The sequence below is a fragment of the Alosa pseudoharengus genome, unplaced genomic scaffold (genome assembly GCF_046254945.1).
Source record: "Alosa pseudoharengus isolate Yale_2024_CS ecotype anadromous, Long Island Sound unplaced genomic scaffold, YU_APseudo_1.1 YU_APseudo_1.1_scf_8, whole genome shotgun sequence".
Taxonomy (NCBI): Eukaryota; Metazoa; Chordata; class Actinopteri; order Clupeiformes; family Clupeidae; genus Alosa; species Alosa pseudoharengus.
In genome coordinates, this window is record NW_027468870.1 from 30267007 (window position 1) to 30287254 (window position 20248).

General features: G+C 43.3%; 2 protein-coding genes across 3 annotated transcripts; one reads left to right on the forward strand and one right to left on the reverse strand.

Moving 5' to 3' along the window:
* LOC143112450 (fibroblast growth factor 18-like) lies at positions 1-3926 on the forward strand. The gene is made up of 5 exons (XM_076274723.1): positions 1-1170; positions 1715-1754; positions 1935-2112; positions 2717-2823; positions 3122-3926. Exons 1-5 carry the CDS (start codon positions 1091-1093, stop codon positions 3392-3394), a joined length of 678 nt encoding a protein of 225 aa, XP_076130838.1. The 5' UTR covers positions 1-1090; the 3' UTR covers positions 3395-3926.
* Positions 3927-4249: 323 nt separating this feature from the next.
* On the reverse strand, positions 4250-20209 carry LOC143112449 (F-box and WD repeat domain-containing 11-B). Of its 2 annotated transcripts, XM_076274722.1 has the most exons (13): positions 20120-20209; positions 17796-17858; positions 17052-17271; positions 13626-13812; positions 13099-13189; positions 11873-12010; positions 10250-10368; positions 9523-9772; positions 7603-7721; positions 6943-7053; positions 6550-6628; positions 6311-6475; positions 4250-6195 (listed from the first exon to the last, which is right to left on the reverse strand). In XM_076274722.1, exons 1-12 carry the CDS (start codon positions 20156-20158, stop codon positions 6314-6316), a joined length of 1578 nt encoding a protein of 525 aa, XP_076130837.1. In that variant the 5' UTR covers positions 20159-20209; the 3' UTR covers positions 4250-6195; positions 6311-6313. The 2 variants fall into 2 exon arrangements, with proteins under 2 accessions (XP_076130837.1, XP_076130836.1); XM_076274721.1 differs by having other exon boundaries at positions 6311-6628.
* Positions 20210-20248: the final 39 nt, after the last annotated feature.

The following is a 20248-nucleotide window of genomic DNA, read 5'->3' on the forward strand; positions in this document are numbered from 1 at the left end:
GTGTGAGAGCTTGGGGTTAGTTAGCCTATCCCAAAACATTTAAAGCCATCATGGTTCTCTGATTTGTAGACCATACGCAATACAAGTGAAGCGCAAGGAAGATTTCCTGTCTACCTCGGCTGCTGAACAGTGTCAAAATTAACGAACTTTAACATTTCTTCATGTAAGAGCCACGTGTCGGACAGAACGCAGGCGACAGGTCAGACGAATAGTGATTTTTGAAGTGTCAGTGGTGGGCACGGGATGTGTCCTTTTGCTTTGGATGTCTGCCTTGAAACACAACTGTGAACTCCTTTAACCTAATCAGGACTACTTACTGTTTCTTCATACGACCTTCCGTTGCTGCCCTAGATTGTCAGCTTAAGTTGGACAGTTTGGAGTTGAAGTTCTCCACTCTTACTTGCTCTGTTGTGGACCGGGTGGGTACCTGTTACACAGACGTTTGGCTCCTTGAATACCATGAATGATCGAGGTCAGAGGTACGTGAAGCAGACGAGTTCGTCACTACCACTCCAACCCATGAAGGTGCTCGAGTCTGCGCTGGCACCGCGTTACACCTAATGACAGGAAACATCACAGGACTGCCGCTGTAATTCCATCCATAGGATGCCTTCCTGTGAACATGCTAAGACCTCAGTTTCAATCAACTAAAATGCAGGAACTTTTTCTGTCTTCATGTGTTATGCACGGAAATATGTCAGGAACGATGATTGCCTCAACTAATGTGGATGCATACTCCTGTGGTTAATTCCTGGAGGGTGTAACATCGTTGTAGACAGTGGACTATATCCTCTGGACATGGGATAACCCTAAAATGTAGACTAATGTCAAGAGAATATGGTCAAGAAACACGTCTCACTCACGCGCATCGAGACGGCCATCTGAAGCAATACTTTGGCTCGGATTGACGACGGCTGTTCACCTGTCGCTCCAAACCAGATTGGTTGAGAGGAGTACTGTGCCAACAGCAACTGGCTTCGCACGGAATACCTCTTTGGCCACCACCGTCGCGGATGTTCTCTTTGGGTGACTCAAATGACTGGGGGTCACTTCATGCTCTGAGAAGAATACGGACAAATACGGAAATTGTATGACTTTTTTCATGATAGCTGGACAGGGCAAACTCATGTCTCAAGCGATGCGGTCCCTGCTCTCGGCGCTGCTCCTAATGTAAGTTACAATTACAAATGACAAAGTATATCAGTGACAGTCTGACGATCCGGGGGATTAATAGTTACAGTCTGATGCATTTGAAGAATTAAGTGTTTTGAGATGCATAAAGAGGAGCCTCTGGTTCGGGTTTAACATTGACGCAGCGTCCTCCATTCATACCTGAGATTTAAAGAGTGACGAACAGCAAGATGTTTTCATGCTCTCTCTTCATCTTCCCTGTCCATCTCCCTGCAGGCAAAGTTATTTGACTGTATTTCACTCCTTGACTTTGTTTTTTACTTGGACTGTATTCTTTGCAATGTGTAATTTTTCATTCAGGTGCAAAAGTTATTCAGTTCAACCTTAGACGGTTGATGGAAGAACTAGAGCTATATATATATAAAACACTGACCTGAGAATAATAGCAGACAACATGAATGTACACTTGCAGTAGGTCAAAAACATGAACTTACAAAAAGTAACAAGCATTAAGTGTCATGAATGTATCTGAAGGGTAGAGATATACAGACTGTCATAACGTATCCCATGTTTTCTCTCTTAGATGTTTCCAGACTTTATTGGTAGTTTGCAGCCCTCTTCAGGTAAGCAGGTGTGAGGGGTTACATCAGTCTTACATGTGCACACATAGGCTGCAGGAGCGTTGGGAGACATTTGATTGGCTTTGATAATATCAAATGATAACATATTATGTTATTGCATTCCCACTAACTTGGGCCTAGAGACAAAAAGTAACAAGTTTCTTGGTCTACCACCTCTCCCAGGTGCTCGCCATTGACAACTTCAACTTCAGTGTGCACGTGGAGAACCAGACACGTCTGCGGGACGCCATGAGCCGAACGTACCACAGACTCTACCAGCTGTATAGTAGGACCAGCGGCAAACACGTCCAGGTTCTGGGGAAGAGGATCAGCGCCAACGGAGACGACGGAGACAAATATGGTAAGCCTACCTCAGCCACCTGCGTAAGAGGAGGAGAACACACAGTCTCACTCGACCACATGCAGTAGGCAAGAAAGACTGAGACGAAAAGTATTCGGGAAAATGCCAGTAGCTAAAAATAAACACAACCACCACAAGTCCACTAATAAAACTGAAACAAGCTGTTAAATGAGGTGCCATTAAAACTAATGGTGATGGTGAATATAAAGGGCTTAAGTGAATTTCTTTCTTCCTTTGCAAGACTAGAAGAAGAAAAATCCTGATTAGAGAAGGATGAAGTAGTGCAAAAGGCTTTTAAATACGAGACAATACTTCCATCAATCATTTTATTGATTTTACATCTGCCCTGCAACACACAGGGTAATATTGATCTAGCTTGACCTGTACGCTGCACAGGGTCACATATATTATCCAAAGGACAGAGCTAATGTCAGTCATTCTTCTCAGAACTTGAGAGACCAAATAACAGCCAATTACAGAGCTCCTTTTATTTCACAACCAAAAGCAATAGTGCCCACAACCACTTACCAATCACCCTATTTAAAAATCTCCCCTTTTCTTTTTATATCCCATCATCTCTGCCTCCTCGCTCTCTCTTTACAAGCCCAGCTTATTGTGGAAGCTGACACCTTTGGGAGTCAAGTCAGAATCCGCGGGAAGGAGACCAACTTCTACCTGTGCATGAACCGCAGAGGGAAGCTGATTGGCAAGGCAAGTCAAAGTAAAGTTTCCCCTGGCTCCCCTTAAATGGCTCTGCCCAGCCAGATGTTACATAAGCTATGTGTCTCATGTCTCATAGGAACTGTGAAACAGATACCTTTGTGGTATCCTTTGATATTTAAAGAGAGAACAGTCAAGAGGCACTGTGATTACTTAATTACATGTTAATTAAGTGTTAATTAATCCCTTATATTGTCATGCTACAGTTGTGGATTTACATGGCTAATCTGAATTGAGCTTTTCCGTGTTCACAATTATATGGATTAAAACAGTTTGCCTTCCATTGTAGCGGGCCAGAAATCTCAGTGAGGATTGCGTCTTCATTGAGAAGATTCTGGAGAACAATTACACAGCACTGATGTCGGCACAGTACAGCGGCTGGTACGTGGGGTTCACCAAGAAGGGGAGACCTCGGCGTGGTCCCCAAACACTGCCCAACCAGCAGGACGTGCACTTCATGAAGCGCCCCCCACCATGGCAGGGCCCACCGGACACAGTCACCTGCCGCTTTACCACGGTCAACAAGAAGGCCAACACAGATCAGGAGACAAGGCCCAGCTAGAGGGCTTCTGTTACATCCACAAGACTGAAACTTTGTTTCTGGGCAAGCGAATGCAATATATTAATGTAAAATGACTGTATCGAGATGGATAAGGCAGACTTCCGCAGCTTTAAGACTTTCAACAATGATTGACTTTTTTCACACTGCAGACTAAGACCCACTGTGTCTGCTACCACCTTTCCCAAGACAAAGACCCCCAGGACCACAAGTTGATGCAGCTTGGGAGAACATTCTGATCGGTTAACTGCTTCTTTTCTGGGACATATACACTCTCTGTAGGCACTTAACTGATATCTATGACCACTGAGTACCCTTGACATACACTACTTTATTTTGTTCACCAATCATCAGTTGTAGATCACCAATACGGTTTTATAGAAAGTAAGTGGACAACTATATCTGATCACAAATATTTACTCTCAAGTTTGAGTCTACTGACCCACGGCACATCTTATAAATGTTAAGGCGCTTCAGTCGAATTATCAAAATCTGACACTTATTTGAACAACTGAAGGGGGGGGGGGGGGATCAAGGAGTAGCGCACTGTACTGGTGACTTAAAGTTCTGACGTTTGCAAATGGCAACTACATTACCCAGTTGTACATACTGAGAGAAAATACTAACACTCAGTTTAATGTGGAAATATGGATGTGTCGACATGTGGATACAATGTTCACCCTTATCCACTTAACTGTGGCTTCTGTTGATACCCGTTATATTCTTAAGACACAGGACCTTTGGGTTCTCTATTGGAAATAAGACGACATGCTGCTGGTATACAGTAACGCACCCAAGTCAAACCCTATACACCATCTCTTGTGAGAAAAGGAATGAAATATGATTGATTGTAATCAGTACTGTTAATAAAATTATTTATTTCATCAATGATATGTGGAGGTTAACCACTGTTTGTGTTTGCAGCATCTCTACCTTGAGCCGTTTAAAGGAGGGAACTACAGGCATTTTTGAAAACATTTTCAAACATTTCAGCACCACCTAGTGGTCACACAGTATAAAAGGTTGTGATTCAGCCTTTCAAATGTCTTCAAATGTCCATGAATCACATAGACTTCACTAGTATGTTGTAAAGAATACTAGTAATCCATTATTTCTACTATATTTACATAAATTAGTTACTACCTATGATTGTACATTGGTGTGTAGAACATATGCATTTGTAGAAAGCTTTGTGTTAGTAAGTGAGCCTGGGAAAACCTGAGGGAGGACGAAGCGTAGAAAGACAGAAATGAAGAGAAAGAGGACAGAGAAAAGAGCTTAGGCAGTCTGGCCTAAAGTCGTCTGCAACACTGTCGATCACCCTCTTAAGGCCCCAACATTCTATCGGCTGAATGACTTCGACCCACTCCACCCTTACGACACACACACACACACACACACACACACACACACACACACACACACACACACACACCACTGAGAACATTGTGCATGCCAAATGCTCACCCCAGACAGAGGCACACGCGCACACACGCATACAGGGCCATATGCATACACTCACACAACTGACTTCTACAAGTGTTTTAACACTCCTTCACAGTCAAGATCTTTATTATTATTAATAATAATGTGTTTTTTTTTCTTAAAAAAAATCATTTCAATATACAACACAATTTTAGACAAGACAACTCTGTTTTACAACTAAATTCAGCTCATTTATAGGTCATTCGAAACCTAGACAAGCAGACTGCAAAAAATGGGACAAGACAGGAAGGTCAAAGAAAAGAGATAGAGCAGGCGAGAGAAGAAAAGAGAGGAGAGTAGAGAAGAGTAGAGTGGAGAGACACTGTAGAAGTCTGAAAGGGGGACAGAATTACAATTATTAGAGTACGATATGACAAAGAAAGCAAAATTTAAAATTTCCAAAAAAAAGAAAAAAAAAAGAAAAAAACCAAGTCAAAGAATAAAAAAGTAAGAAAGACAAAAAAAAATAGGGGGGGGGGGGGCACTAGCACACACTACTGTCCAATCGTCCATTCATGCAGTAAAGTCCATGTGGAAGACACCCTCCCTCCTTCTCCATGTCTTCCACCATTTTTTTTCTCTGTTTCATCATATTTTTTCTCTTCTGTCAGGGAAAAAAACCTCTGGCAAGAAAAAGAAAAAAAAAAAAAAAAAAAAAAAAAAAACGATCAAACAAATAAAAGCAAAACAGATCCACTGAAAAATGTCTTTTGGGCCATACAAGGGGCGGGACTGGGAGCTCTGTCACTCAGTCTGGTTCTCGGAGGCGAAGGGGAGGAGCTCCCATGCCCTTCCACACCTTCCTCCTCTCTGTGGCATCTCTCTTTTGAGAGGCACAGGCCATTTTGTCTGTCCATCCATCTATCCATCCATCCACCCATCTCTTTCACTCCTCCACCGGTGGTGAAACGTCTGAGCTCAGGCACAGGATGGGTGTGTGTCGAGTGGGGTAAAGGGGCTCTGTGGGCGGAGGTGCGTGGCTCCCAGGTGGAGGAGTAAGATGGAGGATGGAGACGTGGAGAGGAGAGGAGTGGAGGAGACGAGAGGGGAGAGAGTTCTTTTCCTCGACTTCAGATCCTGGCATACTGACACAGAGGCTCGGTCGTCAGGACAAACCCCACACATTCACACAAGCACAGATACACACACACACACACACACACACACACACACACACACGTACACCCTCTCACACACACAGACACACACTCTCTCTCTCACACACACACACACATTCACACACACACACACATTCATTCTCTCTCTCTCACACACACACACAATCACACTCTCATACAGTGACCATCAGTGGGCCTGCCCTGTAGTAAGAAAAAAAGGACAAGAACATAATTAATATTTACTGCTTACACTTTGAAACAGGATGTCTGTGTTTCATACATGTGTATGTTTAAGACCTGCAATAGATACACATACCTGCTATCTAGAGATGTATGTATACGTGCGGGAGGGCGATCGCCCTTCATTTTGTCCATTGGTTGACACATTGAGGAAGTCCCATATGAGAATAGTGTCGTCATGGGAACTGCTGATGATCTGGAACTCGTCAAACTGAAGCCTGAAGACTCGACCAGAGTGCTCCTGAGAAACAGAAAAGACGAGTCAGAAAACTCCATCTTTCTCGTCACCATGACGAGTTCTGCGTCTCTACTCACCACCAACGTGCGCAGGCACAGCGTGCTGGCAGGAGCGCGTGGATCCAGGGCGGCTTGCAGGTCCCATACTTTAATTTTGCTAGAGAAAAGCAAACAAAAACGTCTCATTATATGTCTAAAATGCAAATGTTTCATGTAAAGATAATCGATGAAGTTGAATATCTGAGCTGAGAACAATTACGAAGGAAATAATCTTTGCAGTAGTATACAGAATACATGAAGCTGATGCACTTCTTTTCTTGCTTTGGTCTGTTATTGTTAGTGATCAAGACAGATTATGATTTTGATTATGATTAATCTAAACCAAACTGTCTATGATGAGAAATCCTCCATTATGACTACACAAGTGGTTCAGACTGAAACAAACTCAGAAACTAAGAAAGCCTTTCGCACCCGTCATACGCTCCACTAACAATCCGTTTGTTGTCGAACCGTATGCACCGGACCAACTCCTCGTGGCCTTCCAAAACTCGCAAACATGCACCACACTCAATGTCCCACAACCTGTGAAAGCACAAACAGGACAAGATATGAGAAGTGTGCATAAAACAGGAGGGAAAAATAAACATCCTTCGCTCTTTCCATAAACAGTAACTTTCCCCTCACATGAAATGGCATGAATATGAAATACACATGAAAGCATCCTGGAATATTGGTCCACTATGGTAATTAGAATTATATTTCAGCAAATTAAGTGGTAAAGACTTTACTGGCTCTGGGCCCTAAGAAAATACAAGCAAACAGCATTTGTAAAAAATGTGATTTCCAATACATAGGCACAGTGTTCACTTCCAGCACTCCCTCAGGATTTTAACAAGTGGTGGAAAAATAACCGAAAGGTTCATGTTCATAGGCCCAGAGCTGGATGGGGGCCCTGGAGAACACCAAGCAGAGAAAAGAGCTATGGGGATTTTGACTATAGAGGTTTTGAGGTGGGACCCCACATGTTGTAACAAATAAAGTACATCCAATGCAATAAATTTCAATGCAATGCTTGAGCTGCTCTCCTGAGCTCGAGTCATATTATGATCGCCAGATCTCCAACGAACGCACCTGATAGTGTTGTCAGATGAGCCGCTGACCACCAGCCTGTCCCGGTACTGGAGGCAGGCGATGCCCCGCTTGTGCCCGTTCAGCGTGCGCACAAACTCGCACGTACTGGTGCTCCACACCTGCAGAGGACACAGCAAGACAACAAGAACGTCAGAGCTGAACAGAGCAGAGAATGAACAAACGAACAAACGAACAAACGAACGAACGAACAAAAACAAACAAACAAACAAACAAACAAACAAACAAACAAACTCCGATCAGAGAACATGGACAACACATCTGACGGCCGGTTGGATAGGAGGTCCGTCACTTACATAGTAAATGTGTCCCCCAATCAACAATGACCCACAGGCACCCCAAAATTCTCAAAACCAAAACTGCATGTCATTTATGAGTGACATGGGTACTCGTGGGTCTTCTGGGAAAATCCTGTAGTGCTCCTACAGTTCTAGCCACTGTTTCTCCTGGCCTGAGGGGAAGGTGGCTTAGAACCAGTTTCCCTCTCCAGACACACAGACACACACACACACACACACACAGTTGAGTGCATGCCCTGCCTGCCCTCCCTCATCATTCGGGGAATGTTTTTGGAGGGCCGTCGAACAGAGCTGTAGGAGACAGCTCTGGAGAGTTTCCCCCCCACCCCCCTCTTTTCTTTTTCTTCCCCCCCCCCCCCCCTCCTGCTTCTCTTGCGGAATGCTTTGGCCTTTCTCCCAAGGCGATGGGTGGGCTCGCGAGGGTCTCTTTGTTCCTGGAATCCCGGCTGCCCACAAATCCAGCGTCTGGAAGGGAGCTGCGAGGGCCAGGGCGGGTGCGCGGCAGAGCCGGGCCCAAGGCGAGGTGAGCAGAGGGGCCACGCCAGAACTTGCCGTGGCGGCTACAGCAGCAGCAGAGGCAGCGGCGGCTGTACTCCTGTCGGGACTGGAGTCTGGACGAGCAGGCCCCAGCCCACAGCAGAGAGCTGCGCACCTGCACCCTCTGGTGGACAATGAAATCATGGCTGAAAAGTGAGCACCGACACTATGGTGTTATGATCATGGGTCAAGAGTTCTATTAAAATTCTTCGGGACTTTAGATGTGGGGAGTGTGTGGGTGCCTTTTCCTGTGTATTACGTCCCCGAGTGTTTTGCTTTGCTTCGGTGTCCTCTGTTTACAGCTCCTGTTTCAGAACATCCTGACTCCTAGACAAGGACATGACCGGGACACACTGGATTGGTGCCATACATTACGTTTTTTCTTTTTGGACCGCAAACTATACTCACAAAGTTCTCTTAGTTGCCAGATATATATCTGAAGTTTTGATAATTAAATGATTGATTGACACAAAACTTTGTACAATTCTTCTAGTCAAAAAATAGCAATGCTTACAATGGGAAAACACTACTTATTTCATGCACAGTGGTTATGCATAAGAATAGTCCAATTCAGCAACTTCCCAGCCATCTAAACTCAATATCACTAACCAAAGATAAGACCACAGGCACACACACAGGGTCCCTCATGCTGAAGACAATTAGCCCATTTCACAAGATGGGGCCGCTGTGTAAATCAACTTCCTGTGGAAGAGCACTGTCCCATAGACAGCAAAAGAAAAGTCCACAGGAAAGACAGAAACAGGAAGACGTTTTACCCTGCCAATTAAGGTATCATTAACATCAATGAGGCCGGACACCTGGACACTGTGAAATTGGTCTATCTTCTCAACCCTGAGCTGAGCATCTCAGCAAGCACTCAACCAGATCCCACAACCAGGGAGGCACAACCAGACTTTATCTGAATGATCATTTCCAGACAGTCCTGATCACACACAGGCCACATTTGCATTTACACCAAAACCGAATTTGATATATTATATATATATATATAAATAAATAACGCTCAAAACGCAGAACGACATCCCTCGTTCCAATTCTAACTGACCTTGATGGTGCGGTCACCCGAGGCAGAGACGATGTACTTGTCATCGAAGTCCACCACGTTGACGGCAGCGCGGTGTCCCACCAGCACGCGGCGCAAGCTGATGTCGGTGGGCGAGGCCATGTCCCATACGGCGATGGAGCGGTCCTTCGAGCACGTCACCATCAGACCGTTGCAGAAGCGCAGGTGAAGCACCGCCTCGTTGTGATGGATGAGTGTGTTGAGAACCTCGCCCGAGTTCACGTCCCACACCCTGAATACAAAGGGCAGGTGAAACTATGATTAACATTCGAGTTGAGTACCTACACATTAGCCTGGCTAATGCTAGTGGCAATATGCATTGGGCAAGCATTAACTGTGATTTGAAGACACAGGGTGGAGACAGCAACACCTTCCACCATCGGTTATTCAAAGAGACTGACTGACCGCTATGCATTAAGCTCTTTTCATACAATAACAACAATCAAACACATGGTGCACATGTTGGATTTAGATCAGGTGACAAGAATCATGATAAATAGAGAGCTATTGTATCAGTAAGACCAGTGCTGAATAATGAAGTGGTACATACCAATGAAGTAAGTGACTGATAAGTGATTTTTATCACACTAAGCAGATTGTTATTTATATTAATACTTGTGTTGTAGAGGACAGAATGGATGGATGAACAGAAGAGGGAGGGGTGGGGGAGGGGGGTACATTAAGACATGAAGAGCAGGCGGCTCGATACCTGACAGTAGAGTCTGAGGAACCTGTGACGATGACCCGCTCATCGTACTGCAGGCAGAGCACAGAGCCGGTGTGTCCCGTCAGGATCTTCAGACACTCCAGGCTCTGTTTGTCCCAGATCTGCACCGCAACACACAAACCAGTAAAGATATTAACCCCCGTTGTTGAAAATGGTCCACGGTGGCCCCAGCCGTGGCGCAACTGGCTGGGGCACCTGCACCGTACGCTCCCACTCGCTTCCGGTCATTCTCAACTATCCCATCACATGAAAGCCATAAAAAAGCCCAAAATATATGCTAGAGAAAAAAAAGAGAAAGAAAATGGTCCACGGTTAAAAACAGTTCTTCGTGGTCAAGTTCAAACAGAAATAACTGCAAACGACGATGACTGGACCTAGCACCTCCGGTTCCACTAGCTGTGATGTTTTGTCATCCAACAATTTACTCACATGTGGTGTTTTTGTCAAAAGCACACACGTGATGTGTGCGCTGAATTTCACAAGATTTAGACATTTTTAAGAACTTCTTTCTGGGTGCCTGACAGTACGGTAGTAAAGCAAATTGGGCAACACGAAAGCTTCTTAGAAGGCAGAACTTTATACAATTATTTAATTCAGTCATGCCTCAATGCTTTGCTGCCACCGAATGCCATCTTAGAAGGCTGGACTTTTTTTAATTTTGGACATAGCCATAGACTTTTCACATGCAGATAGTATTTGATCATCAAGTGTAACTACCATTTCTGTGCATTTGTGTGTCAATTACATTTTAGTTCTATTTTTGTCGGTGCTGCTCAATAAAATCCATTGTTTACAGCTTACGACTTCAGGAGTTGTGGAGGAGTCGTAGCATTGCTGCAGTTTTGAGTACATGTTGCTTTGGATAAAATAATCTGCTAAATACCAGTCCACTTTAATTCTTAACATCACAAACCTCTACAACTCAACTGAAGCCTACAACAATGTGCCTGAACCAGTACTTAAAACAACAAATAGCTCACACCATTGGTTGACAACATTTGAACAGGAAACTATACACACTAATTTATCAGTATCTATAATATAATGTCTATAATGACATTGTTACTAGTCAGTATTATATATTCAAAATCACATTGTCTATATCTGGACATTTTTGATAACTGATAATATTATGACTAGTAACAACAGTTTTTTTCCCTAGAAGTTGTGGATTTGAAATTGAAATTCAAAAACACATTAATGGCAGAATTTATGGAATTTTTCAATTGTGAATACCTAAAATGACAATTGAGAATAGAGAGGACTGGATGCCTGAAATGTTTTATCCATGAGACTTGATGGATATCTTCAAAACATAGCCATATGAAGATTAGCTATTAAATGTTGAAACTGCTGCTGACGTAACATCAGAGTAAAAATGGATGTGTGTGCCAAATTTCATGAGTTTTCACCCATGGGAAGCACTTCAGAAAAGGCAAAGTCTTAAAGAAACACTAGGGTTTTGCATCTTCATTGCTCTGGCCCTTTTTGTGAATGTGCCAAGTCACAAAAAGGCCTTGATGTAATAAGAGACCATAACTCTTTCTTCAACACACCCCACAGATGCCCACATACGGAGTTGGCCAAGACCTCCCACACACACACCTTGATTGAGTTGTCTCGCAGGCCACTGATGATTTTGTCGTCGTCGTACTGCAGGCAGTAAACGCCCTTGCTGTTCTCAGAGCGACACTGAATCCTTTGCAGGTTGTGCCGCCCACACCGCCAGTTGGCCTCGATAGTCTGAGCGAGAAAGGGGGAGAGAGAGAGAGAGAGAGAGAGAGAGAGAGAGAGAGAGAGAGAGAGAGAGAGAGAGAGAGAGAGAGAGAGAGAGAGAGAGAGCAATGAGAGAGAGAGAGAGAGAGAGAGAGAGAGAGAGAGAGAGAGAGAGAGAGAGAGAGAGAGAGAGAGAGAGAGAGAGCAATGAATGTGTGGACAAGGCAGAAAGAATAAGTCTGACACAAAAATGAGGCCCCACGAATCAGTCTTCCAGACAAAGAGCTACACAATTTTCCATTTGCAATTTGACTAGTGAGATGCTTATTGCAGTACCATTCTTATATTTCTCCCCTGCATGGTGTCAGAGACTACTTTAAGTTAATGGGTGGTGTGGCTATTCCCCTTACTGATGTAAGCCCCGCCAACCACCACCACCTGCTCCATAGGGCTCAGTCCTTCCCTCCCATGCAGCCACACGCAGGGGGACACAGAGTGGACTCAAACATGGCATACTGCACTAACGGGGCCTACATTTTCAACTAGTTTCCCTTTCAGAGAAAAACAGGAGCGCACTCCACTGACACAGCTCTCCTGACCACCACCATCTCACCTGAATTCTCGACCCACTGCATTCTGCCGGAGCATAGGTTAGTCCTATCTCATCCATAGCACAGACCGTCAAGCTAAGAAAACCTCTCGATTCTGTATGTGTGGTCATCAGTTCTTTTCATTCATCTAACAATCATGCATCACGGTCTGCTGACTCACACCAGCACTTCTGTATCCTTTCTTTACCAATTTTTTTTTTTTTGCTGCTTCATCTTTCTCAAGCCTAGAAAGAATTTCGCCAGGTCAAAAACTCCACAATGCCGAGTCTGGGCTTTGAGTAAACATTCTGTCTCGCAGTACAGGGTCCCGCCGAGTCCAGACATAACGTGCCCCTCCAGTGTCCTCTTTAAACTGCTGAGAGGGGAAGAAGCGGTCACAGCGGCTCTCCCCTCGGCCATAAATCATCCTTATTTACTGCAGAGCTACTGATGTGCGCCTGTCTTTGTCCAACCCGTCTGTTTTAATCTCACTTAGCAGAAAAGGCTCGGCACTGCGGCACTCACCTCAATGTCTTGGATTATTTTGGGATACAGGGAGCGGTAGTAGGAATTTGGCGGAACTTCTGTTGTCCGGTTCTTGAATAGATACTTCTCCCTGGTGGATTCAAAGGTGTAGGAGATTAGTTTTCATATTTTCAACAACATCTAAAAACCTGAGTTATGTTTCAGACAATGAGCAGTACAAGTAAACAATTCTGAAACATTTACAGACAACCACAATTCATACTTTATACGTAAAATATTTCTTCATAAATATTTCAAGGGAAAATCTGCTAATGTGACTGACAAGCTTGCAACCATTGCTCAGGGCAATTTACATTCTTCACTTAGTTACTTCACACATAGATTTTGAGGCACATACACATAAGCTGTGTTTGAAATATTCACTCACGATATAGATATAGTGTGACATATATGGGACAAGTGGATCTAGTGACTGGAGTGGCGATTATCAATTTCAAACACTGCTGCCTCATTCATGCTCTGGATTTTTTTGTAAAGCCCAATGACAAAGGGGGCACTGAACTCACCACTGGTGCCTCTCCGACAGGCCCTTCCAGAGGGGGTCGGTGCGGACCATGCGCTCAATCAGCTTCTTCCACAGCATGCCCTCGGAGATGACCCGCTGCCACTCCTTACACACCAGCTCGGCCGAGCACAGCGAGCGCGCGTCCAGGAACGACAGGATGTTCTCCGCTATGTGGTCCAGACCCTGAGCTAAAGGGGGTGGAAGAGGTAGAGAGCAGGGGGTTCAGTATGTATGGAGGTTTGGTTTATGAATAGGTCACAAGGTGGTCAGAGGCCACAGACCTAGTCAGATCATGTAGTAAGCATAGCTTTAGCTAAAGCATTGTAGTAAAACATGGGACATGGCTTCAAAAGGAGATGATGAAAAGATGACAAATCCATTTTGATTACTTGAGTGTTACAGATACAAATGAGCACTGGTCGTGTGTCAAAGATTTTCTTTGACTTATTCGTTTTTGAACATTTATTTTATCTAATGACAGAAAACATGATGAATTGCATCCACATATTCTGCACTATGCGCAACTATTTTTCACTAGCCTAAAACTGTGAGACTGAAAGCTAATGACTTTAACATTCTTGTTAAAGTGACAGGCACTAAAATAGACACCACCAATGTACCGTAATGACATTAAAGACAAGTGCAATAGTTTAAAATTCAATATGAAGCATTCAAATTACTAAATATTTGTAGCCATTAGTAATTATGCAGACCAGAAAATACTAAAAGTATTAATCAAATATAAACTTTATATGAATTCCAAAATATATGAAATAGAAACATGACATAATCCTTCATTTTCCGTGTGTGTGTGAGGGTCGAGCAGAGTCTAGGATCGCCACTGGTGTGAATGATCACAAAAATATTCAATATTACTGGTGGTGTGAAGGTGGTGGGGTCCCCCAAATCAAATGCATTTTTTTTAAAAGTATAGAAATCATTTTTTTTTTACTTGGAATCGGTTTTGAACCAATAATTTTGGTATCGTGAAAACAATTCAGCAGACACTTGACTATTCTCCATAACACTGCAGTAGGAGTCTGAAACACCCAGACAGAGGCGGACATGGTGTCACTATCACCAGTCACATCAAGACTGGCACGACAGCTAGAATACCAAGGACAGCCATCTGAAGAGCAGACAGGTCTCTTCTGTGAGAGACAGGTCATTATTGGCCCTGGGCACAGTGAATCCAACTTTTAAGCCTATCAAAAAAAGATGGGTTGAATAACAGACAGAGACAGGGTCATAAAAAGGTCTTTGTTCTTAAGGGATTTCTGGTGACATTTTCCACTATGTTCGCAATTCAATAATGTCGTCACATGTAGAAAAGTAATACACTCTTTGAAATAATTGAATTAATTTCAGAGTCAACAAAATGTAAACAGGATGTGGATATTGTCAGAGCAGATGAGTCATTTCATTGATCAAACCGATACATAGATGAGCAATCCTTCATTCTCTTGTGCAATGCCGTCGCTAGATGTATTCAATCTGTCTGAATAAAAGTTCTCTCCATAATCACAACTGATAATCCTGTTTCCATCTGTTTAACCACTCAAAAATATCCTCCACCCTCTGGCTCAAAAGAATAACAATCTGGGTGTGTCCCTGTCAACAGGCACAGAAAATGAGGGTCTCACTCAACACAAGAGCAGGGGCAGCTCTATAAGATCACGGTCAAAGTATATAGATCACCTTAAAAACTCCCGTAGCATTAGTGCTGGGCGGTATACCGGTTCACACCATATACCGGTGTATATTTTCGTTATGATATGATTTTTTTCACACGCACGCATGGTGCGACTGCGAGGCATAGTGAGGGTAAACACAAAACACCTTAAGTTTTTCCCCTGAATTATGACCCTTGGCTTATTTCTCCTTAGGTAAGGGGTTTATTTAAGGGTGTTGCACAGAATACCTTAAATTGTTTCTTTAGTTAAAGAAAAACGTTATATTAAGGGATACTGCATTGAAAGGGATTTACCGTCACGAAAATTCTATTGAGATTGTTCAACAGCTGTAACTAGCTGGCTAGTAGGTGATGTCGTTAGTTAGCAACCCACCAAACACAGTGAAGTTTAATGATCTTATCATTCATCTCACCTTAAGAATATTCGCTGAAATTATCCAGGTAGCAAGTGAAGCATGTTATGAACTGAGCAATACTAGCTGGCTAGTTAGAAATGATCCTGACTGTCATCAGTGCACCAAAACGAACTTTTTTGTTAATGTTTTGCCTAGCGAACCGAACCGAAGCTCATGGCAGGCTAACAAGACATCCACATCAAGTTAACTTTAGCCTACCACTAACGTCATGCAAACCACACAATAACAATAAGGCATGTTTCTGATAGGCCTATTTGTCAGAGTAAGCATATTAGCAAAGAGGTTTTATTTTAAATTGTATAATTTTCAAAAAAGTATAATTATTGCAAGTTGCACTACTTTTTGTATTGGTTTTATATGTTTGTGTAATTTGCACAGTGAAAGTTCTGTATTTTGACTGCAATTGTCTTTGCATTCTGATGCATTAGAATCATAAGTGGCTCTTTGTAAACAGCATAATTTTCTGGGGCCATGCAAAACTGCATTACCACTAGTGTGGAGTTATTCTACATCATGACAGTAAAATAGACCATCCTTAGTCAATGTACTGCAGCAATTCCTCTCTCAACCTGTAGAAAATGCTGTGAACATCTGATTATGCATGGACAAAAAAATACCGTCATATACCGTGAAACCGTAAGAATTTTGAAAAATACCGTGATATACATTTTTGGTCATACCGCCCAGCACTACGTAGCATCACAGCAGCACTAAACTAAAACGACGGAAACGTAACTGCATGGAGACTGGATGCAGACACACTAAATGTAAACCTCATCGACATAATTACACCATCAAGATTTGGACACTGCAGCTGTTAGGTCACACCCTTCAACCAGATCCATCTAAAGCCAGTACTGACGATTACAGACTGTGGATTGGGATGGGCTAGATAACCCAAAACGTAGCTAAGAGGAGCCGGATAGACTATGAACAAGGATCAACCACCTTTAGACTGACATAGTGGCAAATATATATAAATGTTACACAGGCTATGAAATACCACACACACACACTTTCCCTGTCTTCTTCTACACATTCTATTTAAATGATAAAATGCAGATCAATGTGATATCTTAAGGGGGGTGGAAAGATTAACAATATCAACCAAATTAAATTATCCTTCCTCACTTTCAGTAAGACAGTTTACGCTCACAGCATAAACAGACACACAAACTATACATGAACTGAACTACAAACATAACCAACTTAAACTTTACTAAATTAAACACACTGTATTTCACACAAGGCCTGGTCCTATGTGAAGATGTAGCAATGAATGAGAGACTCAGTGTTGTCCTGATATCAGCACACGTACCTGGCAGTACTGTGATGAAATCCCTTTGGAGCATGGGCTTGAGGTAGGAGTTGATGTGGCCGTGCTGGTAGTGGCACATACGCGAGATAAGGTGTTCCACAAACTCCACCTGGTCTGCCTCAGACCACTGGTCGAACAGCTGTATGCAGACGTCCTTCTCCTTCTGGTAGTTACCCTCCGATGGCCTTTTCCGTGAGCCCGTCATGGGACCGTTGGTGATCTGAAATCAAATCAAATAATGCATCAGAAAGTCATGCTCTGTATCAGCCCATACAAATAAAAGCTGAAAAGGCTGAAAGGCAAATAAATGACATTCATGGAGATAACTAAAAAAGAAATTCAGCTTCAAGCAATCAATACCAAAAAAGTGTTAAGAAATCAATAATTGCTTTCGAAATCAATTACACCTCTTTCGTATGCATGCATGCCTATAAAGACCCTGGGTAGGGTCAAAAAAGCAGCCTTTTATGCCAAATTAATGAAAAAAGAGCAACATTTCAACGCTGGCCAACTTAATACATCAACAATAAATGGTACCCATCATGGGAAACCACCTAAACCCATAACAGAAAAATATTATATCCTTTCCGGTAGCCTAGCTTCTTAGGATTTTCAATCATGTTTGTAAACAATTTCTGGAGGAACGAGCACACATTATAGCCAAAAGAAGCAGTGGATAGAAATGGCAGTTGTGCTCAAGCCCACAGAAATAATGTTATTCAGCAAATAAATAAGGTCACTCACCTTGAACACTGTGGTTGTCTTGGGGGAGAGATCCCCTGTCTGTGACTCCATGACGGAGGTGTTCTTTTGGGGGGGGGGGGGGGTGAAAAAGGGCAAAGAGAGATAGACATCAAAGAGCATCTGTAAATGCCGATCATGGAAATAGGCAAGCAGGCAACTGACACTGTGGTGATACTAAATATGTACGAGTTGCCCAGGCCTGCATTTCTTGTGTATATGCAACAACCGGTATGGTACCAGCGTGAGTTCAAGCAACCATCCAGGAACCCTGGGGCTTCCAGGAGCATACAAATCAACCTTCTTTCAATTGCAAGAGGTCAGCAAAACAAACATAAACGCTAATGTCTTCTTTAAAAACCTCGGAGGGATGGGGTAACTGCACACATAGTTTTCATCATTTGCAGCTCCAGGCACCTTACACTGGACTCTCTAATGCCACATCCAATCTTAGCTTGTCCACATCCCTGTTTATAATCAGAATAACCCCATGACAAATTAAACACAAATATAGCACAAGAGACTGCACAAATAAAGGATACCGACAACTATGGGCAAGCGGGAGCTAGCAACAGGAGCAGCTGCTGTGCTGAGGGTGCCACTTCCAGACCCTTTTATAGGGTACAGCAGGTGTTAGGGCCCGACTTTGCTCAACTCCGGGGACTGTTTAGACTATGCATGCTCAAGCCGACCCATCAACTACAGAATCCAAAACGAATACGCTGTCTGACTAGGGCACTAGTCAAAAAACATTTCGGATTCTTGAAATGTCGACACACCTAGAAACAGTTGCGGTCCATGTCACCCTAAGTCTTTTGACTGTATCCATAGCAATACAAGGCATGGTCATCTGGACGCCGGTGCAACAACTAATTTATACAGCCATCACTAGTTGTCGGATGGCAACATTGCATGGAAAAAGGAGACATGAATTACCTGGGACAAGTGGGCAGAGCCTTGTTTGCGATTAATCTACTTTACATTTTAGTATTACCTTTCCATCATGACAATAGTATATGTCCACACTGCACAAAAACGAAATCTTGCATGCCCTAGCATCGGTAAATAGTGATGACAGTCTTCATGTGAACCAACACTAAAATAGCTTGCATTTCATTGTAACGTAGCAGCTAGCAGATACCTACGGTAAGTAACGTTACCATCCATGTACTACAATTTAAAACATGAAATTATGTGATTCAACGCTACAAATAGCAGCAAACTGATCATTAACGTTACCGTGCGCTGGTTTCAGACGATACCGTAACCCCTACCGGACCATTATTTGAGTATTTGATCAGTAAAAGCAACCTACCACATAATACTGTAATCAAAGCAATGGACGGAGCAACTAATGTTACTGTATGCACTGATATTAACGTTACTTAGCTGTCGTTCGCTAGCTAGCCACCTACATTCAAATATGAAAGTACACAGAACCCCAACTACATCTTGTATCCGAACTAACGTTACATTGATACTGCAAATGATTATGACATCGCTGCTGTGCCCATATAGAAAAGGTGCCGGTAGCTAAAGAGTTAGCATAGCTAGCTCTACATTCAGGTTAGCCAGCTAATTTATCTAGCTAGCAAGGTAGCTATAGCCATAGAGCTATAGCTAGCAAGAAAATTACTTCCTTCTACGCAGCTTGAAACGCCTCTCACCTCGACTATGACAGCCGACTGGGCAGGGTTTCGCCGGGGTATTAATCAATATCCATAGTATTACGCTTAATTGAGCGCTTGCGATATTTAAAATACCGATTAAAGTAATGTCATCTGTACATCGTCCACCGTCACCATTACACCGCGGGTCTAGGCAGGCTAATGGCGCAGAGGCGCCGCAGTGAGACCCACTTAGCTAGCGAACGTTAGCTAGGTATCTTGATAGCTAGCGTTAGTCAACACCGACGGCTAAAAAAACCGACTTACTTTACTACCATAACCAACAGTGGTATAATACAATACGTATACCTTCCTAATTTCGGTCTCAAACGACTATGGGGAAGCTCCAACACAACCCACACGAAAACAACAGGGATGGAACAGAACTGAGTAAGGGATGATTTAACAACTGATGCACATTTGGCTGGCTAGCTAGCTAATCTACTCAGTTAGCTACCTAGCTAGCTGATATCAGGCCCTCCCTATCAAAGTAGGTAGCTGCCTGGCTATTTGTCTCCCAGCTCACCCCTCCTTTTTCTTCCCCCTCTGTCGATCTTCTCCCACTACATTCGATCAGAATGTCCTAAAGCCGGCTTCATCACTTCCAAGTTAGAACCGATACTGAAATGGGAAGACAATCTAAATCAATTCTACACTTACCATAAGCTCCACGGTTTTGTCCTCCATCTCCGGCTCCATACTGTTGTTCCCCGAAACTCGCAGCAAAAAATGGAAACCCAGCCCTGCGTCGGCGGCCTGCAGCAGCTGAGACGACGTCAGAACACAAGA